The sequence below is a fragment of the Sorex fumeus genome, unplaced genomic scaffold (genome assembly GCF_029834395.1).
Source record: "Sorex fumeus unplaced genomic scaffold, SorFum_2.1 ptg000020l, whole genome shotgun sequence".
In the NCBI taxonomy this organism is placed as follows: domain Eukaryota; kingdom Metazoa; phylum Chordata; class Mammalia; order Eulipotyphla; family Soricidae; genus Sorex; species Sorex fumeus.
Genome location: NW_026606077.1, coordinates 7,445,604 through 7,463,305, shown reverse-complemented (window position 1 = coordinate 7,463,305; position 17,702 = coordinate 7,445,604). Strand labels below are relative to the sequence as shown.

The 17,702-nt window shown below is 49.6% G+C and overlaps 2 protein-coding genes across 4 annotated transcripts in view; one reads left to right on the top strand and one right to left on the bottom strand.

The window, feature by feature from the left end:
- The window catches only part of ANAPC16 (anaphase promoting complex subunit 16), an 80,770-nt gene that overhangs the window by 11,296 nt on the left and 51,772 nt on the right, over positions 1 to 17,702 (bottom strand). The window contains exon 1 of one of the 2 annotated variants that reach the window (XM_056113536.1): positions 3,018 to 3,137. The exons of the other annotated variant lie outside the window; for it this stretch is intronic. The gene's annotated coding sequence lies outside the window, so the exon portion shown is untranslated. Of the gene's footprint in view, positions 1 to 3,017; positions 3,138 to 17,702 lie in introns of those variants that run through there. 2 annotated transcript variants of the gene reach the window in all.
- The window catches only part of ASCC1 (activating signal cointegrator 1 complex subunit 1), a 101,437-nt gene continuing 86,143 nt past the window's right edge, over positions 2,409 to 17,702 (top strand). The window contains exons 1-3 of one of the 2 annotated variants that reach the window (XM_056113534.1): positions 2,409 to 2,535; positions 6,555 to 6,699; positions 7,882 to 7,981. In XM_056113534.1, the coding sequence (XP_055969509.1) occupies positions 2,515 to 2,535; positions 6,555 to 6,699; positions 7,882 to 7,981 (266 nt within the window). In that variant the 5' untranslated portion in view covers positions 2,409 to 2,514. Of the gene's footprint in view, positions 2,536 to 2,922; positions 3,031 to 6,554; positions 6,700 to 7,881; positions 7,982 to 17,702 lie in introns of those variants that run through there. The other variant, XM_056113535.1, reaches the window with a different exon arrangement.

Sequence of the window (17,702 nt, the reverse complement as noted above, 5' to 3'; positions counted from 1 at the left end):
AGAGTAATATAAACTTCAACATAACTAAATGGTTTCAGTCTAGGTGGAGAGCCATACCTAAGCAGTTGCTGGCTTTAAAGATTCAGGCCACGTGGTCTAGGGCGAGTTCAAAGGGCTCGAGCACATGCCTGGCATGCACAGGGACCTTGGTTTGAGCCTTGGAACCACCTGCCCTCACACGACGCCCAGGGACAGCCCTGGGGCTACCAGCACCACTGTGGAGAAGCTCTCCCTCTCCCCAAACACTGTAACAAAAGATGTGAGTTACGTTTCTTTGCTTTCTAGTTCTGGGCCTTGCAGAGGCTATTCTAGACTCTGTACTCAAGGGTTCAGGGAATTTGAACCAGCGCCTCCTTACTGCCGGGATATCTCTCCAGCCCTTGGGTCACATCACCGTAGCACTGTCCTCCCGTTGTTCATCGATTTGCTTGAGTGGGCCCAGTAATACCTCCATTGTGAGACTTCTTGTTACTGTGTTTGGCATATGGAATACGCCCTGGGTAGCTTGCCAGGCTTTGCCAAGATCACTCCTGGCATTGCTCGGGGGACTATACGGGATGCAAGGGATTGAACCCGAATTGGCATGTGCCAAGGCAAGTGCCGTATCTGCTGTACTATTGCTCTGGCCCCTTGGGTCACATTTTGAAAGCTATCAGATTGTGGCAATAGGAGTTAAAGTGAACCAACACATGCTAAAGTTTTTTTTTTTCTTTTTTGGGTGGGGGGGAACAGCTGGAGTTGAGAGGTCTCTCCAGATATTCTCCTGCTTGGGAAACAAGGGGCATTTCTGGCAACACAGTACTGAATAGACCATATATATATGTATATATATATGTATATATATATTTTTTTTAAGGTGGGGGCTTCCTAGGCTGTGCTCAAGGGCCTAGGAACAATAGGGCTACACCTGATGGCGCTTGGGAGGCCATGCAGGGCTAGGGATGGGACCTAGGCACTCCAGCCCTTTGCACTAGCTCCCTGGTCTGTGAAGTTTTTCCCTGCTCTGTGAAGGCAAGTATTCCAATCACCAAAAACAACCTTCAAATGTTTGCTAAATGAATGAAACATTTCATATGAACTGAGAGAATCCTCAGAAGTCATCTACCTAAATGCTTTCATTTTATAGGCAATTAAATAGATATTCAGAGACTTCGGCTTATTTGAACTGGGGGTTTCTGGATCAGTGTTTAGGGGCCTGGAGAAACCTAGACTGTTGGCTGTAATGTTTTCCAATCAGTGGCTTTGCAGGCAAGTCATATACCCAGGAGAGGTTAAGAGTTTGGGCTTAAGTCCCTGGTGTGGGGTTCTATCCTGATTTTGCCACTTAAAATGCTGCAGAGCTTTGGGCAAATCATTTCATGTCTCTGTTCCTCATGTCTCAGCTGCCTCATCTCTGAAACAGGAAAATCTAGAGTACCTCCCTCCAAGAGCGGCCACAAAACAGACACCCCAATACAGTGACACAGCACAGGCACAGTGGACACTCAGCAACAGCTGTCCAAAATCACGCATGTTTCTTCCTGAATCTCCCCCACCTCTACCCCAATCTGCAGACCTGTTTTTCATAATGATTTTATTCCAACACAACTTATTTTGATTGATGTGTGTGTGTGTGTGTGTGTATTTTAATTTTGGGTTTGGGGTACCCAGAACTAATTTCTGGCTCTGTGCTCAGGGATCACTTGTGATGATGCTCAGGGAACCACAGGTGGTGCTGGCGGTTGAAGCAGCAGCGGCAATGTGCAAGGAAAGCGCCCAACACGCTGTACTATTTTCCTTCCTCCTCCTGGGAAAAATTCTAATTCAAGTCATTGGGGTAAGGATCAACACGTTCATAAAGGGGAAAAGATTAGCTCAGAAAGAGTCAAATGCCCTCAACTAATGTGGGCCACTCACACTTCCATTTTAAGGTACCAAGAATCCTGTTACCTGGGAAAAGAAGAACTCGCTGTCCAGACCTAGCAAGGGACCTGGGTTTCACGAATGAATGAAACAACGATGAAGAACAGACCTCGGACCCCAGGCTCAGCTCGGAAAGGTGAAGGAGAGCGCCCACTTTGGCGTCACGGTGTTTTTTTCCCACCTCATCCTGCACATCTAACAAGCCTCCCACTAGCTCGCCAGGCCTAAAGTAGGTTCTGGATAAACTTCTGGCTAAGTCAATACTGATGAAGAAGCGATCTGGGGTTGGGTCCTATCAGAGAAGCGGGAGCCTAGAGGCTGCGGAGACCTAAGGATGCTGTCTTGGGAGCGACACTGATAAGATGACCAGGCACACGACCATCGGGCGATGACCTCGTCCTGACCAACTACGTTTCTCTCTGGGAGACAGACACCAATTTCCTCCACAACAGTTCTTCCCTCTGACCATGTTTCCTGATCAAATAAGGCAGACGGTGAAGGAAGCACCACGGGACCGGGGCAAATGACTTCAAGCGGTCCTGGATCTTCCATAAAACCGTCCCCTTCACTCAATCTCGTCTCAGCAGCTGCAGCTAAAACCAAGTACGGTGCATGGCACCCTGCCACTTAACGGTACCGTAAACCAGCGTCTAACGGGGAAAAAAAGTGCCTGTCCCAGAGGCAGGCTGGGGGGCGGGAGGGAAACTGGGGATGCGGTGGAAGGAAGTGGACGCGGGGGAAGGGATTGGTGTTGGAACACTGGACGCCTGAAACTCAGTCATGAACAACTGTAATTCACCGTGATTCAGTAAACTGAGAAACACAACCAAAACAAAATGGGGGTGGAAAAGGGCTGCAGAGGCAGCTGTCAGGAGGACAGCGGCTCCCAAACTCCCGGGGCCACGGCTCGGGCGTCGCGGCGGCCCAGTGCGCAGGCGCCGCCCCGGCTCCGCCCCCAGCCCGCCCGCCCGCATGCGCAGTCGGCCGCGGCCTAAGGCACACTTCCGGCGTCGCCTCCTACCTTCTCCAATTTCCTAGTCCCTGCAGGTAGGATCCCTGGGGTCAACTCCCGTCCCACCAAGTTCCCGAACGCCGCTAAGCCCTCGGCCACTTACCTCCACGTTTTGGGTACGTTCCCGTACGGCCCCGCCCCCTCTGGCCCTGCCCGAGCGGCCGCGCGACGACGTGGCCGTGGGAGGACCGCGGCGTGCTCGTGCTCGTGCGGAGGAACTCCGGGAAGGCGGCGGCGCGCGCGCTCCCGCTGCGGGGGCGTGGCCTGGGAGGCGGCCCGCTGAGTGGAGAGGGTGCGCTGCGGGGGCGTGGCCTGGGAGGCGGCCCGCTGAGTGGTGAGGGTGCGCTGCGGGGGCGTGGCCTGGGAGGCGGCCCGCTGAGTGGAGAGGGTGCGCTGCGGGGGCGTGGCCTGGGAGGCGGTCCGCTGAGTGGTGAGGGTGCGCTGCGGGGGCGTGGCCTGGGAGGCGGCCCGCTGAGTGGTGAGGGTGCGCTGCGGGGGCGTGGCCTGGGAGGCGGCCCGCTGAGTGGAGAGGGTGCGCTGCGGGGGCGTGGCCTGGGAGGCGGCCCGCTGAGTGGTGAGGGTGCGCTGCGGGGGCGTGGCCTGGGAGGCGGCCCGCTGAGTGGTGCGGATGCGCCGCGGTGGGCGTGGCCTAGTAGGCGGGGCGCTCGGGGCGCGAACGCGCGCTCCCGCTGCGGGGGCGTGGCCTGGGAGGCGGCCCGCTGAGTGGTGCGGATGCGCCGCGGTGGGCGTGGCCTAGTAGGCGGGGCGCTCGGGGTGCGAACGCGCGCTCCCGCTGCGGGGGCGTGGCCTGGGAGGCGGCCCGCTGAGTGGTGCGGATGCGCCGCGGTGGGCGTGGCCTAGTGGGCGGGGCGCTCGGGGCGCGAACGCGCGCTCCCGCTGCGGGGGCGTGGCGCGCTCTCGCGGAGACCAGGGTTGCGCGCGGGCCTCCTTGCTGCGTGTTGCTCGCAGCATCGCCTGCCTCCGCACTTGCGTCGTGAACTCGGTTTTGGGGGTTGTTGTTATGATTGGACTTCAGCTTTCTCCGCGACGTTCATTGCACACCGCGAGCTGTCCTTTCTCGCTGCACACCCCGCAGGGTGGCGTGGGCGACTGCCCGGAGAGGCGCATCTCTTCCCGAGCTCACGACCTTAACGTCCAAGTCTGTGCGGAGCGCCTTATAGTAATAACCGCCAGTAATACCAATCATGATCATTACTTGAGGCCTCGAGGGTCGGGGGCAGTCGTGTGCGACGTCATGAAACTTGTGGAGTGTGCCTCCGTTGTTTCCATTGAGCGAGATCTCCTGTGGGTTCTTGAGCGAGCCCCCAGTTAGAGGGTCGGGCACGAATAAGCCGACCCGCCCCGGTGTAGGAGCAGGGGTGGGCTCCCCGTTTCCTCAACCGTCCATTCATTAGGTTCACAGTGAACCAGGTACAGGGTTGCTTCCAGGGACCCCGAGGCCTGGCTGCTGCTGCCTGCTGCTAAGGAGCGCTCTCCCCTCCTCCCTCTCTCCTTCCCCTCTCTCTCCTTCTCTCTCGTGTCTCTCTCCATCTCCCCCCCTCCTCCCTCTCCCCCTCTCCCTCTTCTCTCTCCTCTCTCTCTCCTCTCTCTATTCCCCCTCTCCTCCCTCCCACTTTCCGTCTCCCTCCCTCCCTCCCTCCCCTCTCTGCCTCTGTCCTCCCCCCTTCTCTCTGTCTCTCTCTCTCTCTCTTTCTCTCCCTCTCTCCGTCTCTCCCTCTTTCTCCCTCTCTCTCCTCCTCTCCACTCTCGCCCCCACCCCCTCTCTCATTTTAGGACCACATTGCTCAGACCTTACTCATGGCTGCTCAGGGATCACTCCTGCTGGGGCACAGTGAGACTGTATGTGGTGCTCAGGATTGGATCTAGCTTGGCTGTGTGCACGGCACGCCTTAACCCTTTACTCTCTACCTCCCCTCACATCCCCCACCCCCCAGCTTAGCTTTTTTTTTTTTGCTTTTTGGATCACACCCAGCGATGCACAGGGGTTACTCCTGGTTCATGCACTCAGGAATTACTCCTGACCGTGCTTGGGAGACCCTATGGGATGCTGGGGATCGAACCCGGGTCAGGCCACGTGCAAGGCAAACGCCCTACCCTCTGTGCTGTCACTCCAGTCCCAAGTTTAGCTTTTAAAAATGAATGTGGTGGGGTCCCTGAGGGGGTCCCTTCATCAATTGTAACAATGCCACATTGCAAAGCCCAAGAATTCTCTCAACTCATGGGGGTCTTGAGTCAGACCCCCCTTTCTGTTTCCTGATGAGAAAGGACTGTGAGTGGGACAAATCGAAGCCCTACCTACAGAAATGGAATTCTTGCCCTCAGGGCTGTTGGTTGTCATTATTTTAACTTTTGGACAGCCTGAAAGTAATTTTTAATTTTTTTCGTGGGGGTTTGGGGGCCGAATTTGGCAGTGCTCAGCCATCATTCCTGGCAGGGCTTGGTGACCATATGTGGTTGAACCAGGGTGGGCTGCCTGCAAGGACCGTAATGCTTTAACCCCTGCACCATCTCTTCAGTCACAGGATATAATTTTAACTGACTGTAATCGGGGCTTTTTTGTTTTGTTTTGTTTCTGGGGCGGCATACCCGGCAGTACTCAGAGCTTCTGCCTCTGTGCTCGGGGATCACTCCTAGTGGGCTCATGGGACCATATGGGGTACCAGGGTCAGCTGTGTGCAAGGCAAGTGTCTTACCAGCTGTACTATTGCCCCATCTCCATGAATATGATTATCCTATGTAGATTTCTAGCTTCTCTACTCGTACGTAGGGACTCTTGCCCCCCCACCTCCCAGGACAAGCGTATTAAATGTATCAAATAAATTTTTTTAAATCTTGAAGGACATTGGGTTGAGACACTGCAAATATTTATCTTAGTCACAGAGGCTGTTTGTAATGGACTCAGTATCTTTTAATCATCAATTTTTTTTTAGTATTTATTTGTTTGTTTTTTGGGCCGTAGAGGATACTGCTCAGGCTTACTCCTGGCTTTACAATCCTGGTCGGATTGAACCAGGTCATCTGTGTGCAAGGCAAGTGCCTCACAGGTAACCCCATGCACTGTTTCTCCAGACCTCTTGCCCCCCATTTTTTGTTTTTGTTTTTTATTTGCTTCTGGTAGTACTCAGGAGCTTACTCAGGAAGCACCTCTCGGGGGACCATATGTGGTGCCAAGATTCAAACTAGGGTTGGACTGCCTTAAACCCTGTACTATCTCTCAGGTCCAAAAATGACATTTTAGAATGAACCAGGAATGGCGGCTAGAGCAATAGCACTTGTCTTGCTGATCTGATCCCTGCTGTCCCATATGGTCCACCAAGCCTGCCAGAAGTGACTCCTGCCTGCAGAGCCAGGTGTAACTCCTGAGCATTGCTGAGCGGGGTCCTAAAACCAAAAACCAAAAGCAAAAAAAAGCAAAAAGAATGTACCAGGAATGGAATATGGGAGGGGAAATGCAGCCAATGGCTTGAGACTGCTTGCAAATAGAGAAATTTAATAGAAAAGTGTTTTTCTTAGCGTGTGCCATGAACTATATCTATTATCTAACTGTGTCCACTCAGTCTTGCATAATAGTGATCCCATTTGTTTAGGATAGCATGTAAAGTGAGCACTTATTTTTCAGGATCTCACTGGAATATCGTTTGGAAAAAGTAATATGGAAGTTCTGCGCCCACAGCTTATAGTAATTGATGGACGGGCTTATAGGAAGAATCCTATACAAGAAAAGACTTGTCAGCATGAAGAAGAAGATGAGGATTTCTATCCAGGTAATTGGAGTTGCTCTGTGACCAGATTAGGAGTCGAATGGTCTCTGTATTCTAAGAAGCAGTTCTTTTCAGGGGAGTGGGGAGAGGTTGTGCTCAGGGTTTATTACTGGCTATGTGCTCAGGATTCACTCCTGGCAGGACTCCGGGGACCATATAAGGAGCCAGGGATCGAACACCAGTCAGCCACATGCAAAGCAAGCGCTCGAATCACCATACTTTTTCTCCTTTTTCCTATTCTTCATTTTTTTCCCCCCCAAGAGTGGGTCAGAAGGAATCTCAGAGCCATATTCTGTAACGTAAAGCATGGACTGTAAAGCTGCATATTGCCTTTTTCATTTTAATTTCATTGATTTGGGGAGGATCTTTGGGCTACACCTAGCAGTGCTCAGGGTTAGTAAATTCTCCTGCCTCTGAGCTCAGGGATCACTCTCTGCAGTACTTGGGGGGCCCTGTGTGGTGCCCAGGATCAAATTAGGATTAAGAGAAGTACTTGCAGTGCCCCAAAGGGGAGTGGGTGAGAGCCCTCTCTGCCCCAGGGGACCCAGCCCCGGCAGCTGAAACCCTCCAGAACCCAACCACTGCCATGCTCAAGGCCCTTCCCTACACGCTAGGGCTGGGCCTCATGTATGAGTCAACATATTCCTGGACTGCGTAGCCACAAATGGCTGCACGGCACATCATAAGATGGTTTTTCATAACAGACAATGTAAAATATATTATTTCGGTTGTGCTTTGGGATAGGGCGTGGGGCTTGGGAGGGAACCGTCCCCAATTTGGTGATGGGAAGGCGTAATTGTGGTGGGATTGGTGTTTGAATATTAACTGTAATCAAATATTGTGAACCACCTTATTAAAAAAAAAAAGCATCTGCAGGGGCGGGGAAACCGGAGTCCTGGAGTCACTGGGGTCATTGGTGGTGGGAAACGGAGGGAAATGGACACTGGTGAAGGGAAGGGTGTTGGATCATTGTATGACTGAAACCCGATCATGAGCAGCTTTGTAGCTATGCATCTCATGGTGACTCAATTAAAAAAATAAAAATGAAAAAAAGAAAGAACCTAGCACCTTCCCTCCTGTACTGTCTCTCCCCCGCCCACCACCCCGTTGTTTTTTGTTAAACCCCCAGAGAGACTGACAGCCATGGAGCACAGCTCTGAGGGGGATGTTGGGGTGTTTCTGCAGGTTTCATGGAAGGTGCAGAAGAGCCCTGTGATACCTACGAGGTGGTGCCAACCCAGCACGGTTTTCGATGCACAGTGAAGGCCCCGAGCCTGCTCTACAAGTGAGTGAGGCCTCGGACAGGTGGCTCCCAGCTGACTGGTTCTCTCGGCCACAGTGCAGTGCTCACTGCTGATGAGAACGGGGCGGTGGGTTTCACGTTTCAGGATTCCTAAGGATGGATTCAGAATGACTTTCATCACTCTCCCGCCACATTTTGCTGATTTTGCCTCTCCCACACCTTTGGAGTCTTCCTCTTATCTCTTTATTGCCGCTCTTCTGCCTCTCCTCTGAGTGACTTCCAATAGTCTCCTTCCTCAGTTCTTAATGCTGCGGGTGGGATGGTGGTGGTCTTTTTCAAAGGCAAATATGATTATTTTAATCCCTTGGCTTAGCATCTGTCAGCATTCCTCCCACGGGAGATGGAGTTCTACCTCCTCAGAATAGTGGCCGGAATCTCCAACACCGCTTGGCCCCTTTCATTTTTCACTTTCCTTCAGACACTCTTTTCCTTGCTTTGTGCTTAAGTCCAATTGGCTTGGTTCAGTTCTGCAAAAAAAAAAAAAAAAAAAAAAAAAAAAAAACCCAACAGATTCTTTCTTGCCTTAGAAATTTGGTATCTGCTGTCACTTTGCCTTCTAATCTCTCCTCTGCCTTCCCTGTTTACGCCTCCTCTTGTTCTTTTGGTACCCAGCTTGATTCTTTTGACACTCCTCTCCTTTTTTTCTTTTGATGCTTCGCTTCCCTTTCTTGTTTCTGTGATGACTGTGGGGCGGGCTGTCCCCCAGGCTTGATCGTGATGCTTGTTGCATTTGGTGGTGATGCTTCCACACGTTTGCTTGCCAGGAGTTGCACGCTTTAGTCATGGTGCTCCCACACACTTGGTCGTGGTACTCCAGACATCATACACTTTTATTTGACACCAGGGAATCCAAAACAACACAGCCCATGGGCTTGCCCTCAGGCATGTGGGGTGATGTTGGTAATCAGACTTGTGGCCTCACTAGACGCATGTTTGTAAGACAGGGGCCCCACCAGCTAGTCCCAGGCCCAGTTCACTTTTTTTTGTTTGTTTTGTTTTTGTTTTGGGACCCTGACAGTGTTTTACCCCTGGCAATGCTCAGGTGTTACTCCTGGCTCTGCACTCAGGGATCACTCCTGGCGGTACTTGGGGGACCGGATGGGGTGCTGGGGATTAAATTCCTCTTGACTGAGTACCAGGCAAGCACTATACCCATCTCTTTGGCACCATTGCTTTTTTTTTTTTTAATATTTATTTGTTATTTTGGCCACATTGGCTATGCCCAGGGTTTACTCCTGTCTCTGTGCTCTGGGATCACTCCTGACCGTGATCAGGGCACAATATGTGGGGCCAGAGATTGAACCCAGGTTGGCCACATGCCTGGCATATGTTCTTCTGTCTTCTAGTCTCCTTGCCTCTCCCCATTCTCCGTTCTTACTAATTGTTTTTATAACATCCCTTGTAGAATTTCTCAGTCTTGAGTTTGTGTTTTTTTTGTGTGTGTGATTTGATGTCTCTCCACTAGATGGAAGACTTCTTGAAGCTCAGATGTTGTCTGTCTTATTCCAGTACTTTATTTTTATTGTTTTATTTTGTTTTGCTTTATTTTGGGACCATACTCGGCTGTACCCAGGGCTTACTCAGGGATCACTCAGGGATCACTCCTGGTAGTGCGAGGGTCACCATAGGTGGTGCTGGGGATTGAACCCAGCTTGGCAAGCTCCCTACCTACTGTCCTATTTCTCTGTCCTCTCATGTCTGTCTTGTTAATCCCTAGAAGTTGTCAAAGGCTGATAGGCTTTATCCGGGCTTATTTTTATTTCTGTTTTTAAATTTCATTTTGCTTTTATGCTCCACTGGCAGTGCTCAGGCTTTACTCCTGGCTCTGTGCTCAAAGCTCACTCCTGGGGATAGAGTGATAGTACAGCAGAGAGGGCCTTTGCCTTGCACACGGCTGACCTGGGTCGATCCCTGACATTCCTTATGGTCCCCTGAATACCGCCAGGAGTGGTTCCTGAGTGTAGAGCCAGAAATAACCCCTGAGCATTGTGGGGTGTGACTGAAACAACAACAACAACAAAAAGATCACTCCTGCTGATCCTCAAGGGACCACATGCCATGCCAAGGACTGCACCAGCATTGGCTACTGCAAGGCAAGTGCCTTAAGCTCTGTACTATCTCTCCCGCCCCCAGGTTTATCTTTCTCAAAATGCTGGAAACTTGGGCTGGAGACATAGTACAGTGAGTAGGACAGGGCATTCGCCTTGCATGTGGCTGACCTGGGTTCAGTCCCTGATACCGCATACGGTTCCATGAGCCATACAGGAGTGACCCCTGAGCCTTTCTGGGTGTAGTCCCCAAAGAAAACAATAATAACAAAAATGCTTGGAAACTACGTAATAACCTCGCTGTGCTTCCATGCATGTGTGATTATTGCCCACGTTCTGTCCTATCTGAACAATTAATATGGCTAGTTTATGTGATTAACGGGCATTCAGGCTTACACCACCAAACATAGACTGGTAGGAGAAATCCATAATATTTTTTTTCTATATCATACCTGATAAATTAGGTCTATCCAATGCCTCCATGAGAGGAAATCTACAAATATGAATTCATGTACCGAAAGCATGTTTTTTTTTGGGGGGGGCCTAACACCTAGCAATGCAAAGGGGTTCCTCCTGGCTCTGCACTCAGGAATTACTCCTGGTGGTGCTCGGGGGACCATATGGGATGCTGGGAATTGAACCCGGGTTTGCTGCGTGCAAGGCAAACGCCCTACCTGCTGTGCTATCGTTCTGGCCCCATGTAATTTTATTTTTCTCAACCTCAAGAGTGTTGAGAACCACCTATAAAGCATGAAATTCTCTTGGAAGGTGGCCTGTTGGGGAACCAGATGCTAACTCAGACAGCTTTCCTCCCAAGTTCTAATGACATTCTCCTTTAAGAAATAAATGATTTAGAATGGCTCAGTTTCCTGATAAAAACTAGAGTGACATATCTTATTAAATGTGTATATTTGCTGCTGCTAAGTTGTCCGAACATTTCTGAGATGTCTCGGAATAACTTGATAATTGTTTTGTTTTTGGGTCATACCCAGCTGTGCTCAGGGCTTACTCCTGGCTCTGTCCCTAGAGGTTATTCCTGGCAGAACTTGGTGGACCACATGTGATGCTGGGTCGCTACAAGTGCCTTACCCACTGTGCTGTGTCTTGGCTCCTACTTTGATAATCTTTTAAATTCTCTGTAATCGAAGCACTCATCTACAAGATGACCATGTGTTCTGCTAAACACTAATAGAAATAAATACTTGGAAGCATTCTTCCATAATTATGTGTTACTTTAAAAAAAATTTCAATCTTAAAATTTTCCTTCTTTTCTTTTCTCTTTTGAATCATTTCTATAGGATTAATTGTATCCATAAAAAAGATCATCTAGGGGCTAGAGCGATAGCACAGCGGGTAGGGCGTTTGCCTTGCACGCGGCCGACCCAGGTTCAATTCCCAGCATCCTGTATGGTCCCCCGAGCACCGCCAGGGCTAATTCCTGAGTGCAGAGCCAGGAGTAACCCCTGTGCATCGCCAGGTGTGACCCAAAAAGATAATCTAGCTGACCTTATTATTTTATTTTTGTGGGGGGGAATATCCAGCGATGTTCAGGAGCTTCACCTTCATGGCCTGGGGACCATATGAAGTGTGAGGGATTGAACCAGCGTTGGCTGCTTTACAAGGCAAGCACCCTTGTGATCTCTGGCCCTTTTATTTTCTTTTTTTTTTAGACCTTCGGGTCACACTGGTTGGTGCTCAGGGCTTATTCCTGATTCTGCACTCAGGAATTACTCCTGGTGGTGCTCGGGACCATATGGGATGCTGGGGATTGAACCTGGATCAGCTGCATGCAAGGCAAACATCCACCTACTGTATATCACTCCGGCCCTATTTTCAGTTTTTTTGAAAAGCCCTCATACTCTTTTCCATAGAGGGGAGTATCAAATTGTCGTCCTACCAAGAGTGAGTGAGGGTTGCTTTTGCTGCTTTTTAGTTTTTGTTTTGAGTCACATCAGGCACTGCTCAGTGCCGGGTGTGGCCCAGCTAGGGCTGTTCCTAGTTCTTGCACAGGAGTGACCCTGAGCAGTGCTCAGAAGCGCAGAGGTGATGTGGGGGATTCGAACTGCGGTTGACAGGATGAAGGCAAGCACCTTACCCCTGGTCCTACTCTTCAGCCCCTTTTTGATACAGACCATTCTCACTGGTGTGAGTTGGCATCCCATTATTGTTTTGATATGCATTTCTCTGATAATGTGGTAAGCAATTTTTCATGTGCCTGTTGGTCATCTGCATGTCTTTTTTTTTTTGTGGGGAAGGCATACCCAACAGTGCTGGGGGATGCTTCTGGATCAGTGCTCAGGGCTGGTGCCAGGGATTAACCTGAACTGCCACATGCAAAGCATGTGCTCAGCCCACTGAGCTCTTTCCATTCCTGGGTGTATCTGTTTCCTTTTTTTTTGTTTCGTTTTGTTTTTAGGCCACACCTGACAGTGCTCAGGGCTTACTCCTTTTTATTAGGTTCTCTTTTAACCGGTACCACTCAGGCTTCTAGGAACTGGATGCTGCATTCTCCAGCTCTGGGAACTTTTCGGCAATGATGTTGTTAATGGTTACTTCCTCATTTGGGTTGCCTCCCTGTTCCCCTGGGACTCCAATGATTCTTATAGTGTTTCTCTTGAATTTATCCCAAACGTCTCGAGCTATTTTGAGGTCTTTTTCTATCTTCTGTTGTTGCATGGGTGCTTTCTTTTCTTTTCTTTTTTTGCTTTGTGGATCATACCGGCGATGCTCAGGGGTTAGTCCTGGCTCTGCACTTACTTAGGAATTACTCGTAGCAATGCTCGGGAGATCATATGGGATGCTGGGGACCAAACTCAGGTCATCTATGTGCATGGCAAATGCCCTGTCTGCTGTACTATGACTCCGGCCCCTGTCAGGATGCTTTCTGCAGCTTATCTTCAAGCTCACCGATTCTGCCTTTGGCTGTTGTCATTCTACTGTTGAGGGCACCTACCGAGTTTTTTATTTCCTCTACCCAGTTTTTTATTAGTGACACTTCTGTTTGTAGCTTTCTTATTTCTGCTCTCATTTCCTCCTGTCTTTCATTGGCTGTCCATTCCACTGTTTTATTCATATCCTCCTGTATTTCATTGGATGTCCGTTCCACTGTTTCTTTGAGCTCATTGAACATCCTCACCATTTCGTCTCTGGATTCGTTATCGGAGAGATTGTGTATGTGTGTATTCCTTGTTGAGACTTCAAGTCTCTTTTTTCCATCCACTCCCTGTGGTGAGGATGTGTTTCCCATGAGGCTGGTAGTCTGAAAGTGGATTCCTCCCACTGCCAGGGAGGACTCTGGGTGAGCTCGGTACCCGGTGTCTCCTCTTTCCCCTTCAAGGATGTTTTCTTCCTCTTTGGTGCCCCTGTATGACTTGCGTGGAGCCTCTAGCAGTGATTCAGGGGATGTTCTTTCAGATTGGGGTTGTACAGATTTTTGTGTTCTCTGTTATTTTGGTGAATTTGGTTGGGATAGGTTAGTGGACTGTTGGCCTAATGTGTGGGGTAACCAGGCTGCCCTCGTAAGAGTTCGGTATAGAAGGTTTGAGATATGGGTCAAATGCACTGTAAAAGGGGAAATTAACTGGTAGCCATAGCCCCTGGGGGAAGAGGGGCCATGTGTTGGCACATGTCCTGAGTTCTATTTCAAGTCCCACTGCCAGCACATTTCTAAGGACACATGTGTCCCTTCTCACCTAGGCGCTCCTCTGGGCACCTGTGGCGTAGAGGTGGCCTCTGCTGTCGCCTTTCACCGTGGCTCAGGGCTTCCTCCTGACTGTGCACTTGGGAGTTAGTCCTGGCAGTGCTCAAGGGACCGTATGGGATACAGGCATTGAAACCGGGTTGATTGCAAGCAAGGCAAGAGCCCTACCTGCTGTACTATCTTGCCAGCCCCCTCTCCCCAGCTTTTGATGGCATTGTTGTTCTGTGGTGGTTGTGTTTTCTTAGTTCTTCCTCGCTCTTGGATATTACCCCTTTGTCTGAGCATGGTGTTATTTATTTATGCCGGTTTTGTTCATTTTGGGTGGGTGGGTCCTCCCTCCCAGGTGGTGTTCAGGAGGCTTGGAGGCTCCTCCTTGTGACTCTTGGCTAATCAGGCTGGTGGTTCACACCAAGAGCCTGATGGTGTCATGCTGCTGTGCCCGGTGGTGCCAGGCACTACCTCGTGCTGTAGAGAACCTTGTGCTGGCATTGAACCCCATGAAAGGCATGCACCTTAACCCCTGGGCTCTCTTTTTAGCCTCAGTTTTATTCTTGAGGAAATAGACTTGGGACAGTCAATTAATTGACTGGTTTGATTGACCCTGCAGCCTCTCAAACCATCATGACTGTTTCTCTTCCTAAGGTGCCTATACTTACATACTTATTTTTAATAAGGGCCCACACCCCGTGATTATCCGGGGTCGTGATGCTGGGATCTAAATCAAGGCCTTGCCCTTGCCTGGCATAACTCGGATCCAACTTGGGTTCTCATCTCACTGGTGCCTGTACTATTAATATAGATTTTCCCTAGTATTCAAAAATAGAAGGATTCTATTTGGTACAGTTTGAGAGTGGATATTTTTGGGGTTTGGAAACTGGACCACGAATTTAAGTGACAGACTTTTGAGCGCTCCCCAGATCCCCCAAATAGCCTCCCAAATCATACCAAATTGGGAGCATTCAACCTTTCGATAGTGGAGGAAATCTCAAGCACTTTGCGCCACTCCTTGTTGTAATAGGATTGTCCATTCGCCACAGGCCAGCAGATTGAATTCTGGTTGAAAGCACTCTGTATTGATGAAAACCTGATGGAGCTGTTATAATAAACTCTCTGGATAGCCATGTGGAAATTATATGGCCATAATTTCAATCCACTTCTAAGCATCCTGACTTCTTAGAGCTGTGTGTGTGTGGTGGCGAGTCTGGGAATCAGACTTAGGGCTTTGACACAGCGAGGCATAGGGTGTGCTGACCGTCCATATCCGCAGCCTGACCTGGCAGTGCTCAGGCCTACTCCTGACTCTGCGCTTAGGGATCATTCCTGGTGGGACTCGGGGACCATACAGGGTGCTGGGGATCAAATTCAGGTTGACTGTGTGCAAGGTAAGCCCCCTACCTGTTGTACTGTTCTGTCCAGCCCCATAAACATCTTGGCTTGTGGCAGTTGGCTTTTTTTTTTTTTTTTTGTGGACATGCCACGCTGGCTGTGTTCAGGGACCATTGTCAGTTCAGTACTGAAGATCATCCCCAGTGGTGCCCAAGGAACTATGCGGTATTGGGAACTGAGCCTGGACTTCCAGCTTTCTGAGAATTCTCCCTAGTCTCTTTGCATAGAGAATCTTTTTTTCTGGAAACAACTGAGCTTTATCCTCTGTAAAAACAAATGCAGTCTCAGACATAGTCACCCATGGTATTTGCTACTGTAATTGAAACCAGAAGCTGAAATACTGTTGATGATGGGGGAGTTTTTTTCCCCCTTAACTTTATGGTCCTTTGATGGTCTCTTAGTGCTTTATAGACTCTGAAACACTTCTCCAGGGATCCAGTCGTCTCATTTACTTTAACACATCTAATTACTGTGGGTTCTAGAAGATAACCTTGGATTGTCAAATTATTTAAACTAGGAGACCTACGCAAATTGCATAAAGGAGTCAGTTGATGATTTAAGTGGACTTGATAATTGGAGATTGTGATGAACATAATTAGGAATGAGAATGGGCACTAGCTAATGTGGTCAAGTCAGGAGTCTCCGATTTTTTTTTTCGAGAATCTGGATATTTGTATTTTTGGATGAAATCTTTCCATGAAGATTTGTCTATGTGCCAAATCAGAACATCTCTTTACCTCTTTATTCTCTGTACTTTTAAATCTGTTGGAATAATGAACCCCTCTTTTTCTAAGCCCTTTACCCTTATTTAATCAACAAGATTAAATTATTCTAACTCGTTAGAATAAACTCTTGGTGAAGTATGATTTGTTCTCCAGAAGGTCAGAGGTTTTCTTGATTTGCTGGAATTGCCTTTGAGACTCTGCCAACTTTCTTTTCACTATATTCAGATTTTATATTATTCAGATTTTATATTTATATTTATATTATATGGAGCAATAGTACAGTGGTAGGGTGTTCGCCTTACAAGCGGCCAACATGGCCGACCCGAGTTCGATTCCTCCGCCCCTCTCGGAGAGCCCGGCAAGCTACCGAGAGTATTCGATATGCCAGACACAGTAACAACAAAGTCTCCAATGGAGACGTTACTGGGCCCGCTCGAGCAAATCGACGATCAACGGGAGGGCCTATATTATTCCTGGCTCTGCCTATAGGGATCACTCCTGGCAGGGCTAGGGCGACGTATGAGGTGTTGGGGATTGAACCTGGGTTGCCACGTGCAAGGCAAGCATCTTTTTTTTTTGTTTTTAATTGTATCACCATGAGACAGAGTTACAAAGCTTTCACGTTTGAGATTCAGCCATACGGTGATGAAACACCCACCCCTTCACCAGTTTCCACCACCCACATCCCAGTCCTCACCCTGCCTCTATGGCAGACAATTTCTCCAATACTCTCTCTCTAATTTGGGGCATTATGTTTTGCTCGAAATTTCGCACCACCATTCAAGCCTACCTGCCAGGGGCAGACACCAGATAATTGATTTTCCATCGCTCATTTTGAATATCAAGAGAGCTCGCGTGGGTGTGATTGTAAATGGTTGGGTTCCAGAGACATCTCTGTATGGCACTAATCCATTTTGGGATTCACTTGAGAGTCTCTGGGCCAGGGCTTGTTGGTGCACTAAGATGGCACTCGGAGGTAAATTGTGGGTGTGACAGCCAGTCTGTTTGGGCGGGCAGGGACCCAGGGAGGAACAGCCCGGGTCCTCTGTGTCCGTGTGGCCTGGAGATTTAGTCCTGGAACCTGCATATGGGGCTGGGGGAGAGGAAGGGGCTTGCTTGTGGAAGCTCTTGGTCACCGGGATTCCATCTGGAGGAGGTGGGGAAATTGCACCTGCTCCATCTGGGGTGCCCCCGTGAAATTGGCTTGGTATGGGGCCCGGAGAGGTCTTCGGCACTGTGGTGTCATCCGGGACTCGCTGCTGTATCTCTGGGCCAGGGCTGTTGGTGCTCTAAGACGGCGCCTGAAGGCAAATTGTGGGCATGACAGCCAGTCTGCTGGGCAGGCGGGGACTGGGGAGGGACAGCCCAGGTCCTCTGCCACCATGCTGCCTGGAGATTCAGTCCTGGTACCTGCATACTGGGCCTAAGGCAAGCATCTTAACCCACTGTACTATCGCTCTGGCTCTTATACCCAGATTTTTAATCTGATTCTGAGAATCAAAGATACACTGGGTACAGCTAATCTAGTATACATGCAGTTGGCGCCAGGACAGTGATTTGCCAATGAGTGTGATGCAGTGTATTAAGTAAAGCTGTGTAGCTTGTAATTTCCACTGTAGCTCTCCAGTTTGTGTTAAAGGCTTTTCTTTAAGGGAACAAGTTTGGCTGTATGTGATTTCTTCCCCCCCCCCCTTCTTTTTGTTACTGTTGGTGTGATGATGGGGTTCACACCCACTTTATTGTGCTTGCACAGTTGATCAAGGTGCTCCCGGGGGCGCTTGGACCCATCATGCTGGCTGGGTCACACTCCTTTAGTTGTGCTCACATGTGTGCATACCAGGGCT